Below are 17,239 nucleotides of genomic sequence, written 5' to 3'. Positions count from 1 at the left end.
AGCCAATTTTTTTAAGGGGGTGCTCCTCAGAGTTCTGGTGGTTATTCCAAGAAAAAAAAGAATGCTGTACAACCAAGTACAAGTGCCTTTTGATAATATACCCTGGGAGTATATTGCTTAGCACCTGTCCATTTCTGTAATATTTATGCAAAGTTTTATATATCTAGGGTGGCACCAAGTATACACATACTCTACACATGTACACACCTATACATATAGCTTATAAGTTTGGCTTGGATATGACAAAAATCAGGTATAAGCGTCTAAGCCAAACAAATAAGCAAACATACAGGTGCTGAAAGCACAGTTACTTACCGTAACAGGTGTTATCCAGGGACAGCAGGCAGATATTCTCAAATGTGGGTGACGTCATCTACGGAGCCCTCGCGCGGACAGCTTTTCAAGCAAACTTGATTGAAGTTTCAAGTTTGCTACACTGCACCAAGCATGTGCATGCCTTCTCGCCCACTAGAGGGCGCATCCCACCTCGTGGTCCTCAGTTCCATAACTAGCAAAGAAGCCATCCCCGGGGAGGCGGACGGGTTGTGAGAATATCTGCCTGCTGTCCCTGGATAACACCTGCTACGGTAAGTAACTGTGCTTTATCCCAGGACAAGCAGGCAGCATATTCTCACATCTGGGTGACCTCCAAGCCAACCAAAAAAGGGCAGGTGGGAGGATAGCAATTTATGAAAACAGATTACGTAACACCGACTGGCCAAACCGGCCGTCGTTTCTGGACAAAGTGTCCAGACAATAGTGGGAGGTGAACGTATGAACCGAAGACCAAGTGGCAGCTTTACATATGTCCTCCATAGGAGTAGATCGGAGGAAAGCAACCGAAGCTGCCATCGCCCGGACCTTATGCCCCGTGACTCGACCCGGGAGCGTAAGACCAGCCTGAGCGTAGCAAAAAGAAATACAAGCAGCCAACCAGTTGGACAAGGTGCGCTTGGAAACCGGATGTCCTAAACGATTAGGATCAAAGGACAAAAACAATTGAGGAACCTTCCGATGAGACCTGGTACGTTGGAGATAAAATGCCAACGCCCTCTTACAGTCAAGCGTATGGAGCACCGTCTCGCCAGGATGGGAGTGGGGCTTAGGAAAGAACACAGGAAGGACAATGGACTGATTGAGGTGGAAATCAGACACAACCTTAGGTAAAAATTTAGGATGGGTGCGGAGAACCACCTTGTCATGATGAAACACAGTAAAAGGCGGGTCCGCAACCAAAGCTTGCAACTCACTGATCCGACGAGCAGAAGTGAGGACAATCAGAAAAACTACCTTCCACGTAAGGAACTTGAGAAGAGACTTGTCGATAGGCTCAAAGGGAGGTTTCATCAGTTGAGCTAAGACAACATTCAAATCCCAAACGACGGGAGGAGGCTTCAGAGGGGGGCAAACCTTGAGTAGACCCTTCATGAAACACGTCACCAGAGGATGAAGCGAAAGAGAACGTCCGTCCAAATGCCGATGAAAGGCAGAAATGGCGCTGAGATGTACTCGAACCGATGTAGTCTTCAGGCCGGAATTAGACAGATGTAACAAATAGTCCAGCACCGAAGACACCGGGACAGAATCTGGATCCAGATGACGCGAGGAACACCAGGAGGAAAATCTGGTCCATTTCTGGGAATAACAAAGCCTGGTTGAGACCTTGCGCGAGGCTTCCAAAACTTCCCTCACCGAATGAGAAACTTGAACCGAAGTCAAGGGGCAAGGAACCAAGCGGTCAGGTGTAAGGACTGAAGATTGGGATGCAACAGCGAACCCCGACTCTGCGATAGCAGAGAGGGAAACACAGGCAGAAGCAGAGGCTCCCTGACACTGAGTTGAAGAAGTAGGGAGAACCAGTGTTGATGAGGCCACCGAGGCGCAATGAGAATCATAGTGGCTTTGGATGATTTGAGACGAACCAACGTTCTCAAGATCAGGGGAAACGGAGGAAACGCATAAAGGAACCTCCCTCCCCAGTCGAGAAGAAAGGCGTCCGCCTCTAGACGGTCCGGGGAATACATCCGAGAACAATAAAGGGGCAGTTTGCGAGTGTCCGGGGAGGCAAACAGATCCACCTGTGGAGTCCCCCAGCGATGGAAGACCTCGCGCAGGACTCTGGCGTTGAGAGACCACTCGTGCGGCTGGAGAAGTCGACTGAGTTTGTCTGCCAAGCAGTTTCGTTCTCCCTGGATATAGACCGCCTGCAGGAAGATGTTCTGGGAGATCACCCATTCCCAAAGGCGCAGAGCTTCCTGGCAGAGGGACCAAGAGCCCGTCCCACCTTGCTTGTTCACATAATACATGGCCACCTGATTGTCCGTTCGCACCAGGACTACCTGATCTCAGAGCAGGTGGCAAAACGCTCGAGCCGCCAGAAAAATGGCACGAAGCTCCAACACATTGATGTGACAGCGGCGATCCTCCGCCGACCACAGTCCCTGGGTCCGCAGACCGTCCAGGTGGGCCCCCCACGCGTACTCGGAGGAGTCCGTGGTCAAAACTTTGCGATGGGGAGGGACGAGAAAGAGCAAACCCCTGGAAAGATTCGAAGAGTCGGTCCACCAACGGAGCGAACGTCTCAAAGAAGGAGTCACTGTTATGCGACGAGAGACAGGATCGCACTCCTGACGCCACTGAGAGGCCAGAGTCCACTGAGGAATTCTCAGGTGCAGTCTGGCGAATGGAGTGACGTGAACTGTAGACGCCATGTGTCCCAGAAGCATCATCATGCGATGAGCCGACACCACTGGTAAAGGAAGGATCAGACGGGCTAACCGTACCAAGGCCTCCAAACGAGGAGGAGGGAGGAATGAACGGAGGCGAACATTGTCCAGCACTGCACCTATGAACTGAAGTGACTGGGACGGGCACAACTGTGACTTGGGGAAATTTACTTCAAACCCCAGTCACTGAAGGAAGATGATAGACTGTCGGGTCGCTGAGATAACCCCCTCCCTGGTCGGGGCTTTGATCAGCCAATCGTCCAGGTATGGGAAGACCTGAAGCCCCCGAGACCTCAGGGCTGCAGCGACCACCACCATACACTTCGTGAAGACTCGAGGGGACGAAGCCAGTCCGAAGGGGAGGACCCGGTACTGCAGGTGTAGCTCGCCCACCTGGAACCGTAAGAATTTGCGGAAGGAGGGATGCACCGGAAAATGGGTATACGCCTCCTTCAGGTCCAGGGAGCACATCCAGTCCCCCTCCTCCAAGAGAGGATACAAAACCGGAAGTGACAACATCCGGAACTTCTCCCGGACCAGGAACTTGTTGAGCTTCCTGAGGTCCAAAATAGGGCGCAAGTCCCCGGTCTTTTTTGGGACCAAAAAGTAACGGGAGTAAAACCCCCGCCCCTGCTGGTCGAGGGGTACAGGTTCCACCGCCCGAAGCTTCAACAAGGCCCTGGCCACCTCCAGGAGGACGGGGAGCTGGGCCCGATCGTATGGGCGAGCCCCGGGGGGCTGTTCCGGTGGCAAAGCGCAGAAGTTTAGAGAGTAGCCCTCGGAGACGGTGCGGAGCACCCAGGCGTCGGATGTTATCTCGGTCCAAGCCGCATAAAAGGCCCGGAGTCGACCCCCTATGGGTAGGGGATCCGGCGTGAAGGCGGAGGGGAGCCTGCCCCATCCGCCCAGCCCGTCAAAAGGACGGCGCAGGTTTGGACACGCCTTGCGCCGGAGGCTTAGAATGTCCGCCTCTCCCCTGTTGAGGTGGACGCCGAGGTGGAGGCCTAGAAAAGGCCGGCGTCGTCTTCTGAGGGTAACGCCTCGGGGGTGGCCGGAAAGGTTTCTGTGGCGTGGTCCGAGGTTTTGGTCGGACCAAGGAGGCCAAAGAGCGTTCCTGCTCCGACAACCGTTTGGTCGCCGCCTCCAGGGATTCATCGAACAGTTCTGACCCCACGCAAGGGAGATCAGCCAGACGCTCCTGAAGGTTAGGGTCCATATCAAGGGTGCGCAGCCACGCCAGCCTGCGCATTGCTACCGCAAAGGCCGACACCCTCGAGACAAGTTCAAATGCGTCGTACACCGCATGGAAGAGGTACAGACGCAATTGAGAAAGGTTGGACATGAACTTGTCAAACCCCTCCCTACGGAAGTCCGGCAGGTCCTCCCTATACTGAGGGAGGTCCTTCACCATGCCCCTCAGATATGATGAGAACGTAAAGGCATAGTTAAGAACCCTGGTTGCCATGAGGGAATTCGCATAGAGGCGACGACCAAACTTGTCGAGGGTCCGTCCTTCCCTACCGGGCGGGACCGCCGCCGAAACCCTGGAGGGTTGTGTCTTCTTCAGGGCTGACTCAACCAGCAAAGACTGGTGAGAAAGTTGTGCCTTATCGAACCCCTCAGGTGGGATTGTTCGATACTTGTTCTCCATCTTGGACGGTACCGCTGTAACCGTAAGAGGGGAAGTCAGGTTCTTAAGGAAGGTCTGAAGAAGGACCTTATTCAAAGGAAGCCTCGGTGTTTCCCTCGGGGGAGCGGGGAGATCCTGCTCCTCGAGGAACTCCTTAGAATATTGGGATCCCGCCATGAGGTCCAGACCCAAAGCACGTGCCATGTCCTGAACAAAACTGGTGAAGGAGGACGGTCTGGCGTGTGGCGAGGGGGTTCTTAACCTCCCCGCCGAACAGAAGGGGGAAGCCTCATGAGAGTAGTGCGGCCCCCTACCAGACCGCGAACACTAAGAGGCCTTATCCAAAGGCCTCGAGGGGGTCGGGGACCGTCCCCGTCTCGAAGACCCTCTGGGAGAAATCCCAGGAGTCCGAGGGACCGAGGCACGCCCCCTCCTCCTCGGCGAGGAGTCCCGCGAACCCCCTTGGACAGGAGAACGGAGCAACTTCGGGTTGTCGAGGCGAAGCTCCGAGACCCGTAAAGCCTCACCCCCGAGAGGCGAAGAGCGAGCACAGCGCCGAGGAGAACCTCGCGAACGCTTGGGCTTCCTCGGACGGCGCCTCGCCCGAGGCCTGCCCGAGGGTGAAGAGCCTCGGGAGGACCTCGAGGAAGAGGAGGATGAAATCCGGCGCACCCTGCGCACCTTGTCACGGGGCCGTACGCTTCGCTCAGGCGGGGCCCCCGAGGTCGAAGTCAAGGGCAAGGTCGGGGCCGGTGCCGCCCCAGTGCCCGAGGGAGTCGAGGCCAAGGCCGCCGAGGGCGGAGCCCTCGAGGTCGAAGCAGCCGAGGTCGCGGCTTGTTGCAATTGCTCGAGGGCCCCAGAGAGCTCCGAGGCAATCAGGGCGCGCAACAGATCCTGGAACGCCGGGATCCCTACCATGGTCGGTAGGTCCGAGGCCGGGGGATGCTCCCTGGAGGGCGACCTCGGTCTCGAGTATTCCCTCGGGGCATGAGTGGCCGTAGTCTTTGGCGGGGCCGAGGACGACCCATCCGCCGTTGAGGAGCCCGAGGATGGCTTCTTAGTCGACCCTGGAGTCGAGGAAGGAAGAGAGGACTTACCCGAGGCAGGCTTGACCGAGGGTATAGGCTTCGAAGAAGGCGAGGGTCGAGGCCGACGTCGAGGCTGGGGCCGAGGCCGACGTCGAGGCCTTCCCCGGCGCGGAGTCGACCGAGAAAAGCTCCGCCATCCTGGCACGGCGTCGGCGGAGAGCTCTGGCCTGAAAGGTGGAGCACCGATCGCAAGAGTCAGTCGGATGCTTGGGCCCCAAGCAGAGCAGGCACCACTGGTGCGGGTCTGTGATCGAAAGTAACCGCTCACACCGGGTGCACTTTTTGAAACCCGTCACAGGACGGGACATGAAACCCGAACAGGCCGGATGCTGCGACCGCGGCTCACGGGAGCCCCCGGAGCCGCTCGAAGAAAAAATATCGGGTTTCGTTTAAACCTTTTTTTTTTTTTTTTTTTTAAATCAAAAAAGAAAGAAAGAAAAGACAAATTAAATCACAGCGACCGACGAAAAAACAACCGGACGCGGCGACAGAAGGCAAATTTCACAGAGCTCAATTTCCACAGGGCTTCTGGCTCCGCGGAAAAAACTGAACTGAGGACCACGAGGTGGGATGCGCCCTCTAGTGGGCGAGAAGGCATGCACATGCGTGGTGCAGTGTAGCAAACTTGAAACTTCAATCAAGTTTGCTTGAAAAGCTGTCCGCGCGAGGGCTCCGTAGATGACGTCACCCACATGTGAGAATATGCTGCCTGCTTGTCCTGGGATAATAACAGTACCTAAGTATAAGTATGTTTTAAACAAAAAAAGGGTTGGAAGAGGAGATGTTTGAAGGGGACAGGAGATGCAACGTGATTGGAAGATTAGGTTCTTACCTTTAGTAATCTTTTTTCTGTAAGTCCCTTATGGCATCAATACTAAAGGTGTTTCACCTCAACCCGCGAACTGGGTCTTGCAGAAATCCATACGTTTTTCTCTCCATTGCTCCTCCCATTTGGCTGAGAAATACAGAGCCCCCTGTAGTTAAGTCCAAAAGCCACCAAAAATCACTTGACCGAAACACAAAGGGGGCAAGGGGAATCACTATATATAATAACTCTCTGTTACACACTCAAAATTATTGAAGTAAGGACCAGTGGTCGGTGTTCAACTCACCAAACCCAATCTCTAATCAATATTAATTTAATTTCAATTTTAATTTTAAAGAGGAGGGGCCTCAGATCCCCGTGCGCTGCCAGCAATAAAACTTATCAGCCGTACTAGAAAGGGAAACGACCTCATCAGCCTCCCTGTCTGCTTTCTGGAGGAAATAGGAACAGATTTCATCAGACCGCTGGGCACTAGACATTATTCAGGAGTGGCACAAGATTGAGTTTTCTCACTTCCCCTCTAGATCTGTTCCTTGGCTTCCCAGCCGGACAAGCAGAATAGAAGGCCAGGGTCTGAGCAATGATAAGACTCTTGGACATTCGTGCAATAGAACCGGTTCCCAAACATGAATTGGGCTCTGGCAGATACTCCATATACTTCATAGTTCCCAAGAAAGGCACAGAAGATTAGAGGCCTATCCTGGACCTAAAGTCCATAAACGATGCACAGTGAATTCTACGCTTCCGCATGGAGACAATCCAGTCAGTCATTGCGGCAGTGGCTCCAGGGAAGTTCCTAGCCTTCTTGGGATTTAAACGCATTATCTCACATTCCCATTTCAGCCATCGCAGCTCCCATGGAGAATCCATAGCACTTTGGTCTTATGGTATGACTGTTGAGCGCATGGCCCTAACTCGTAAGGGTTCCTCTGAGGTAGTTGTTGCGATTGTCCTAAGGGTAAAGAAGCCTGCGACATTTGCAGCTTATGCTAAAACATAGTAGACTTTCCAGCTTTCCACCAAGGAGCAGGTAGAGCCTTATCAGGCTCCAATTCCAGTTATCCTAGCATTCTTGCAAGCAGGACTAGAAAAAGGTATAGTGGTTGCATCTTTCAGGTCTCTTGTGCTTTCAGGCTAAGGGAGGTAAGCAGTCGCTGGTGTCTCATCCAGCTCAGATTGTATATCCTTTTTTTTTCCCCTTCCACAGTTGTCCTCCATTGTGTCGGCCTTTCCCATCATAGGACCTTAATGTCGTTCTAAAGGGCCTCTCTCAGGCCTTATACAAGCCTCTGCAAGACGGTGACAGGACAAAAGCGCGTGAGACTTCAGCGCACTGACATTGCAGCGCAGACAATTCGGCGCAAGACCCCCAGCGCGCCGCCTAAAAAGTTACTTTAAAAGAGCCCTTGCTAGGGAGGAGGGTACACTTAAGTCACTTCAGCTACCTCGGACTCCATCTTCAGCTACAAAAACAGCTGTTGGAAGTCCGGAACCATAGGATAAAGTCTGGACATAGCTTTTGCCACTTTTAGGAAGTGTTTTGGGAACTCCAATTAGTCAGGTGACTAATGAGGTAATGTCCAGATGTGTCAGAAAAAAGGTAGTCTGTGTTTGTACCACTCAGACCACTAGGGTCCAACTCCAAATCAGTATGTCTGAATTGACACGTGAAACAGTTGCGGACTTGTAAAGATGGCGCAAAGAGATTGTCACCACAGTCAATAGCAGCCACAGCCTCCCAGATAAAGACCCTAAAACATCCAAGGATGCAGCTGATCCTTGAGATAATAAAGGCATGGAAAGAGACTTCTATCCAGCCCAGTCCTGCTCCGATTGGTCACTGATGCTTAGAGCCGGCTTGTTCCGAGGTAGAGAAGACTGCTTGTGAAGGAACACTCCCTGAACCAAAGCTTGCGCATCCAGCGCAGCACCCCCATGGGGCCATCAAACAGGCTTTCCACAAGAGATTTAGTCTGAAAACCTCTGAAGAGGTTGCCCTGAGAACCCCTGCAGGACCCGACTGGGGTAGTTGGACCTACTCCGCCTCCATGTGCTTGCGTTTCACACCCTTGTTGCATGCACCTCTGAACAGGATCTCTTCCCTGTAGGCTAGGCTTTTTTGGGTTCTCCTGCCTTGGAGGACTCTATGGAGGTTGAGCCCAAAGCTCCCACCCCCTTCCTCCCATGCCCTTTCGCACACAGCTGCTCGTCTTCCGACAAAGCTGTGCAAAAATGGCATGAACAGATGCAGATTGGCCTGGGGAATCCATTGCAGATGACCCCTTTGCAAAACGAGGGGTTTTGAGGCAGAAAGCAGCTTTTGGGAAAAAAAAGATTGATTAAAAAAAAATCCAAGATGGCCAGTAAAATAGCACCAAAAACAGCACATAGCAGCTTTCCTGAAAAGCAAAATACATTGAAAGAGGAGTTTTGTAGGTGGGGGAAACTAACTCTAATCCCAGAAACCCTCAGATCTACTTTCTTTGAGAACTCTATTCCCCCCAAGCTTTTACCTATAGTAAATGGGAGTATTCATTGTAACTTATGGTGCCTGTCAGCTTGCAGCAGCTTGCATGTAGGGAAAGGATTTGTGCCTCAAATTGACTGAGAATTCTGAACCCCAAAAATCCATGCAGAACGTCAAGGGTTGATAATTTACAGCTAGCTCCCCAATACCTGGAGGATTGTTGCACAAAGACCCCACAGCCTGTGCTCAAGACTCTGATAAATCAGCAGTTGAGCAAGCTCCAAGGGGAATGGACCGCAAGCTCTAGATGGACCACAAAGTACGATGGCTCCATAGATACTCCAAGAGATTAACCTGTGAGAAGAAGCACACCATTGTGGATCTGAATCCTTTCCCTGGCAGAGTAAGCCCAAGAAGGGCACAAACCACATAGGAAAAAGAACCGACTGACAAAAATACCCAAAAATAATTTTTAAAAAAGCAGATCAGAACACACCTTCTCAGTTTGCTTACAGAAGAAAAAACTGAAGAGGAAGCTATTCTCCACTGCTGAAGGAGAGGAGTTGAGAAATTTGAGTGACATCCTTCTACAAATTTCATGACTTAGGGAAGACAACAGCTTCAATAGAAGATTAGGTTTTCACCTTCACTAATTTTCTGCTAGACTCAATAAGCTAGGTGTTCAATCTGCGCGAGAAAGACTATTCTCCCAGGTCCAGGACCTGACGTCAAAGAAGTCAGCTTGTACATTGTCAACTCCAGCCATGTACGCCACTGAGAGAGACAAGATATAACTTCACCCAGCAAAATAGCATACAAGCTTCCTGGCCCAAGGGACTGCTTCTTGTGCCCCTTTACGTTTGACACATGCTACTGCCATGGTGTTTTCTGAGAATACTCACACTGCTTTTCTTTCCAGAGTGGGCTGAAGAGTGAGTAATGCCAGCTGAATCACCCAAAGCTCTAGACAATTGATCAACCAATGCTTCTGACGTGAAATCCATTGCACCTGAATGGAGCGGTCACCGCAATGAAACCCCAACTCGACAAGCTGGCATCCATCCTTAAGAATGAGCCACTCTGAGATCTGATGAGGCTTGCCCTAGTTGAGAACCTCCCCCTGCTGTGAGCTGGTTCTGTCCATGGAAGCGGCTTCTGAAGGGGATGATGCTGCGGAGACCACACAGAGAGAAGGGACTCATGTAGAAGGTGTAGAGGGGACAGCCTCCAAGGAGGCAAACATGGACCATAGCACCTGCAGATAAGGCCCAGTCCATAGGAGCTGGAAAGTCCAGGAGATCTCTGATATGTTGCTGAAGTTTGTCTGTGTGGCTCAGGAAGAAACACATGACCCCAGAAGGCCCAGATACCTCAAGGTCTGTGACGGCATCAACTGGATCTTCTTGAAGCTGACAATCCAATCCAAGCGCCGTTACAGAGAAACCACCATCTCCACTCCTGTTTAGACGGAGCCTGTATCAACCAGTCATCCAAGTAAGCATGGACCTGGACACCCTGCCTGCAAAGAAAGGCATTTACAACTATCATCACCTTGGTGAATGCACAGGGAGCTGTCGCAAATCCAAAGGGAAGAGCAGTGAACTGGAAATGCGGTTGATGAACATGGAAATGCAGAAACCTGCGATGCTCGGGGTAGACTGGACTATGGAGATAAGCCTCAATGAGATCCAAGAATGCTAGAAACTCCCCAGGAGAGACCGCAGTAATGACTGTGCACACGATTTCTATTCGGAAATGAGGAATCGGCAGGAAGCAATTGATGGGTCTCCAGTCCTACGAGTCTTTCTTTGGCACGATGAAGTTTAAGGAGCATCTGCCTATGCCCGATTTGTGTTCTGGAATGGGTTCTATCTCTCGGATATCCAAGAGACATTGCAGAGTGGCACAGACCTTTGACTTCTTCTCCGGTCTACCTGCTGGTGAGTCCAGAAACAAATCCGGAGGCAGGCAAAATACTTCTATCTTGAATAATGTCCAGCACCCATTGATCCAAGGATATGCAAATCCACTTGTGGTAAAACTGAGTCAGCCCCCAATAAGAGGAAGCCCCTTCCAACTTCTGGCGACATTGAGACTTTGTAGGAGCAATAGGTGCCCGGGATCCGGATGCCTGAGGACGTCAGGAATTGGAACAGTAATGAGGGCGGTATCCCTGGGAATAACAGCAATGCTAGCCATGAGACCTTTCCCAAAAAGAAGCTGACCCTTGAAAGGAAGTCTGCTTAAAGTGACCTTGGAGGCAGCATCCCCAGCCCAATGATTAAAGTCCAACGCGCAGACACCACTTAAGCCGAGACCTTACTAAGAACTCGGATGAGATCATAAAGGGAGTCCGCCATATAATCCACACCGTCCATCACTAGCTGCGGACAGGCACTACTTTCACAGAGGATACACTGCGCAATCTTGTGTGACAAGCACATGTCGCAAAGGAGACTGCCGCCGCCTTGATACCTGAAGAAGCCACTTCAAAAAGCCTTTTTAGTATAATGTCCACTCTGCAATCCTGGGAGTGCTGAAGCACTACTCTCCCATCGCTAGGGAGAGCTGTGCACCTGGTAACTTGTGCCATGGCAGAATCCACCTTAGGTTGCGCAAACAACTGCTGAAAAACAGGAGCCAGCAGCTAAAGCTCAGAGAGCTTTAGAGAGCCAGAAAGAGCTTTCCGTATCCAGACCAAGAAACTGCGGATGGGATGGAAAAAAGGAGGACAGTGACCAAACACTGACATGGAAGGTGAAGATTCCAATTTGAGTTCTTTGAGATCAGCAGCAATAAAATGGCGGACAGAGACATTCTTAAAAAGTCTGCTCACCCTAATCAGGACTCTCAGGACGACTGTGCTGACTCATCCCGGCAAGGTTATCAGCAGGAAACAAAACAGAAACAGTGTCAGGAGACAGAAGAGGCATAATATTATATGGCAACTAATGAAATTGAGCTCTGTCATAGCCAGATGAGAAGGATCCCAAACAAGGATCTCTGTCACTGTAGCAACTGGCTTAGAAGAATGTACTTACAGACTGAAGTGACTGCCTGTCAGCTCTGCTATACTGCATCTGAATGGAGGGATTTTTTGCCTCAAGCTGTTCAAAATGAGCAAACTTTGAGATCTTCGGACTGCCAGTTGATCAAATCAGACTATAACTTCCGCCCCCACTCCACATGACCTGGGACGGGAAATGCAGCCTGCGCCCTGAAACCCAGAGGGACCTTTTCTCAGGACACATACAGCCTGCGCTTAAACCCTTGACAAGGTCAAAATATGGCCGTTTGGTGGAGGATGGGCTGGGGAGGGCTTCAATGGCTGGGAGGGTGTAGATGGGCTGGATTAAGTCTTAACAGAGATTTCGGCAGTTGGAACCCAAGCACAGTACCGGCTAAAGCTTTGGATTCTTGCCCAGAAATAGCTAAGAAAAAATTTAAATTGAAGCAAGTTGGGTAGACTGGATGGACCATTCGGGTTTTATCTGCTGTCATCTACTATGTTACTATGAATAAGCGAGCAAACAGGGAAATGGATCCCGATCCAAGAAGGGTGGCACACAGCAGGCTGGCTCCACATGTCCACTAAAGTTTCCCTCTGAAGCAGCAATCCGGCTTTGTGGGACTGCACCCTTACCTCTGACAGAGGACCACTGCCAAGGGGTTTCAAAGCACTCAAGCCACAAAAAAAGACAAACATAAGTGAAAAAATAAGAAAGATGCAGAGTAGACGACTTTTGCACTGATTACAGAAATTGAAACTGTAGGGGACTATCTCTCTCTAAGGTAGGAGAAGCACATGCTTAGAAAGTGTTTGGATTTCTGCAACTCCTGGATTGCAAGGGATTGAAAACCTAGTTTACTGAATCTGGAAGGAATATAACAGAATACAGAATTCTATGTCTTTGCAACAGAGGCTCAAGTTGTAAAGAATGAATTGTTGATCACTGTCTGTATTTTTAATGACAAACTGGTTTAAATAAATAACTATAAATTTTGTCAGGTTTTTGCTATCTTAAAAGGGAAACAGATTTAGGACTTGTATACTGCCTTTTTGTAGTTTTACAGCCACACTCAAAGAGGTTTATATACATGTACTTCAAGCATTTTTCCTATCTGTGCATTAGACTGGCGGGCTCAGTCTAATGCACCTGGGGCAGTGGAGAATTAAGCAACTTGCCCAGGGTCACAAGGAGCAATGCAGGGTTTGAAACCACAACCTCAGGGTGCTGAGAGAAGTCCAAAACACATCTTTACTTCCCTGGAAAAAGCACACAAGAACACATTTGTACTTACTTAGCATCTGGATGATTACGAGCAATTTTCTTCAACTCAGTTTCATTGTCACAAGTCATGACATTTACTCCAATTTTTGCTGCATACTTTATCTGAGAAGCTTGTTTGCATGGATTTGTATATATGATGTTTTCAGGTGCAATACCCAAATCTTGTACCAACATCATTTCATTCTGTTAAAAAAAAAAAAAACCAAACATTTTTTTTCAACATATCTGTGCTTTTTCTTAAAATTCATTAGTTTAATTATTCTAGTGATTTTCTATTCAGTAAAAGGTTCTATAGCCTAAAATCACAACTGCAATAGAAACTTCACTTTCAATCACCTTTCTCGATGCAGAAAACCTTGTTTACGAGATATTTTTATACAGTTGTAAACAAACTTCTACATCCGCTTCCCTTATTTCATAATGCATGGCATGATTTTAATAGTAAAATTCTTTAGTAAAGCTATGCATCATTAGCCTACATTGGCTCATTAACATACAATGAGAAATTTAGTTTTACATTTAACCTACAACTTACATGTTAAAATACATTGTGTTGCATGTTAAAATACACTGTGTTGCTCTATCCACTTCCCTACCTGTCAGTTTATCCATAATAGGGCTATATGGAAAGCACAGTTTCTTACTTGAAACAGGTGTTATCAAGTGTTAGCAGGCAGATATTCTCACAGATGGATGGCATCTACAGAGAACATAAGAACATAAGCAGTGCCTCTGCTGGGTCAGACCAGAGGTCCATCACGCCCAGCAGTCCGCTCATGCGACAGCCCATCAGGTCCAGGACCTGTATAGTAATCCTCTATCTATACCCTTCTATCCGCTTTTCCTTCAGGAAATTATCTAATCCCTTCTTGAACCCCAAAACTGTACTCTGTCCTATCACACCCGCTGGAAGCGCCTTTCCAGATGTCCACCACCAACTTTGGGTGAAGAAGAACTTCCTAGCATTGGTTCTGAATCTGTCCCCTCTTAATTTTTCCGAATGCCCTCTCATTCTTGTAGTTTTTGAACTTTGAAGAATCTGTCCCTCTCCACTTTCTCCATGCCCTTCATGATCTTGTAAGTCTCTATCATGTCCCCTCTAAGTCTTCGCTTCTCCAGGGAAAAGAGCCCCAGTTTCTCTAATCTTTCAGCATATGAAAGGTTTTCCATATCTTTTATCAATTGTGTCGCTCTTTTCTGAACCCTCTCGAGTATCACCATATCCTTCTTAAGGTACGGAGACCAATAATGGGCGCAGTACTCCAGATGCGGGCGCACCATCGCCTGATACAACGGCAGGATAACTTCTTTTACTCTGGTTGTAATACCTTTTTCTTGATAATACCTAGCATTCCATTCACCTTCTTAGAGGCTGCTGTGCACCGTGCCGACGGCTTCATTGTATTGTCCACTATTACCCCCAAGTCCTTTTCTTGGGTACTTTCACCCATTACCAACCCTCCCATCGTATAGCTGTACTTCGGGTTTCTATTTCCTACATGTGACACTTTACATATCTCTACATTAAACTTCATCTGCCATCTCGTCGCCCACTCTTCTAGTTTGTTCAGGTCCCTTTCTGGGACAGTGCAAAAGTGTATCGTCACTTTAAATTCTTTCTTAACTGTTTGCATGCTTCACTGAATGTAGTCTTCTTTATGTGAACCGCTCAGAACTTATGGTAGGGCAGTATATAAGAATAAAATTTATTATTATTATTATTCTTTAGAAGTCTTGCATGTGCCTGTATCACACATGCATGAGTGCCTTCTTGCCTATCAACTCATGGGAACATCAGTTCAGTAAAAAAAGCTAAGAAGTCAACTAGAGGAGGAGGGAGGGTTGTGAGAATATCTGCCTGCTGTCTCTGGATAATATCTGTTACAGGTAAGTAACTGCTTTATCCAAGGACAAGCAAGCAGCATATTCTACACAGATGGGACTCTCTAGCTACTGTGAAAGGGATGGAAGGAAGTTGGCACTTATGTAGAGAATAAATTTTGTAGAAATGCTTGGCCGAAACATGAAATTATGAATTGAAGACCAAGTGACAGCCTTACAGATGTCCTCAATACGAGCGGAACGGAGAAAAGCAACTGAAGCTGCCATTGCTCTTACTTCGTGAGCTGTGACACAACCTGCCAACGGTAGCCCAGCCCGAGCATAACAGGAGATGAAGTCTACCAACCATGTAGAAATAGTTCTCTTGGTAAAGCACAGTTATTTACCGTAACAGGTGTTATCCAGGGACAGCAGGCAGATATTCTCACTGATGGGTGACATCACCGACAGATCCCCAGTACAGACCACTTTAAAAGTGCATTGCCACTTTAAGGGCTAGGTTCATTAAGCCCACCAATCAAGTCCCAACCACTTAGCTACCCGATTTCCCTCCGATTCGATTCACTAACCTAGTGGCCGATCATCCTCCAATCCGATCCGATCCGTGCATGCAAATGAGGGGAAACAGCCTGTAAAGTAGGCAGGCAGCAATTCACTAACAAAAAACTTGAACACCGACTGGGCTGGCTGATCAACAAACAAGCGACTGCTGGGGACCAGTCGCTCATGTCCTTTCCGACTGTTCTACTCTCAAAAAGTGCCCTGCTCTTTGCCGCCGCGCCTGTGCACGCTTAAACATATGGCAGGAGGGTTGCCAGGTCCCTCCTGCCATAGGCCTCCTCTGCCACAGGCGGCTGAACACCCCCCCCAGCCGCTGACGAACACCCATTCGGTGTGGGCTTAAACATATGGCAGGAGAGATGCCCATGCCTGCCATGAATGCCCACTCCTTTCCTTACCTCCCAAACAAACAGCAGGAGGGATGCCCACTTCCTCCAGCCACCAGACCCTGACGACAGTGACCCCCTCCCCTTTAAAAGTTGGGAGCAGGAGGGGTGCTTAGTCCCTCCTGCTCCTCCTAAGGCCACATTGCGTCGCTGGAGTCCGGAGAAGCAGGAAGGACTAAGCACCCCTCCTACTCCCAACTTTTAAAGGTAAGCGGTGGAGGAGTGGGGTCGCCATTGTCAGGGTCTGGTGGCAGGAGGGAGTGGGCATCCCTTCTGCCGTTTGTTTGTTGGGAGGAGGGGAAGGAAAGGAGTGGGCATCCCTTCAGCCATAAGTTGCGGGCGGTTGACAGGAGCCCTAACAGCAGGCTGCTTCTCCTGTCAAGGTTCTCCCCGACTCAATTACTCACTGAGCGATTGAGTAGGGGAGTTTGCATGCAAATGATTTGAACCTCCATGCAAATCATTTGCATGCAAACAAGATAGTGAATCAATCGCTGTTTAAAATCGGTCAGGAATCGGCCAACAGCAATTGAATCGCTGCCTTTTAGTGAATCTGGGCCTAAGTCTTCAGAAAGTTTGCAATAGCCCGCACCGCGCATGCGTAAGTGTCTTTCTCCCCGACGTAGGCATGCGGTCCCTCAGTTAAGATAAGCCAGCTAAGAAGCCAACCCAGGGAGGTGGGTGGGTTGTGAGAATATCTGCCTGCTGTCCCTGGATAACACCTGTTATGGTAAGCAACTGTGCTTTATTCCAGGACAAGCAGGCTAACAAGAATGGGATGGTGGGAGTGTTGGCCTTTAGAAGAATAAATTTTGTAATACAGATTGGCCGAAGTGCCCATCCTGTCTGAAGAAAGACTCCAGACAATAGTGAGAAGTGAATACCAGGACTGAGGACCAGGTAGCAGCTTTACAGTTTTCCTCAATGGGAGTGGATTTAAGGAAAGCAACAGAAGCTGCCATAGCTCTAATTTTGTGGGCTGTGACGCGACTCTCCAATGCCAGTCCAGTCTGAGCATAGCAGAACGATATACAGGCAGCCAACCAGGCGGAAATCATTCTCTTGGAAACAGGATGCCCCAACCTGTTTGGATCAAATGAGACGAAGAGTTGGAGAGAAGTACGATGAGGTTTTGTCCTGTCGATGTAATAGGCCAAAACACGTTTACAGTCCAGAGTGTGCAAAGCAGTTTCTCCAACATGAGAATGAGGCTTAGGAAAAAACACTGGCAGAACAATCAACTGAGATGAAACTCTGTGACAACTTTCAGTAGAAACTTGGGATGCGGGCGTAGAACCACTTTATCATGGTGAAAAACTGAAAGGTAGATCTTCCACCAATGCTTGAAACTCACTGACCCTCCTGGCAGAGGTGAGGGCAATAAGGAAGATAACTTTCCAGGTGAGAATGAGCTGTGGCCA

The 17,239-nt window shown here is 49.4% G+C and overlaps 1 protein-coding gene across 3 annotated transcripts in view; it reads right to left on the bottom strand.

The window, feature by feature from the left end:
* The window catches only part of AZIN1 (antizyme inhibitor 1), a 238,577-nt gene that overhangs the window by 133,157 nt on the left and 88,181 nt on the right, over positions 1-17,239 (bottom strand). For all 3 annotated transcript variants that reach the window (XM_033933779.1, XM_033933780.1, XM_033933781.1), the window contains exon 5: positions 13,040-13,212. In XM_033933779.1, the coding sequence (XP_033789670.1) occupies positions 13,040-13,212 (173 nt within the window). The remainder of the gene's footprint in view (positions 1-13,039; positions 13,213-17,239) is intronic.

Source organism: Geotrypetes seraphini, chromosome 2 (genome assembly GCF_902459505.1).
Source record: "Geotrypetes seraphini chromosome 2, aGeoSer1.1, whole genome shotgun sequence".
Taxonomy (NCBI): Eukaryota; Metazoa; Chordata; class Amphibia; order Gymnophiona; family Dermophiidae; genus Geotrypetes; species Geotrypetes seraphini.
Note: the sequence above shows the minus strand (reverse complement) of the source record. Positions and strands in the feature narration are given on the sequence as shown.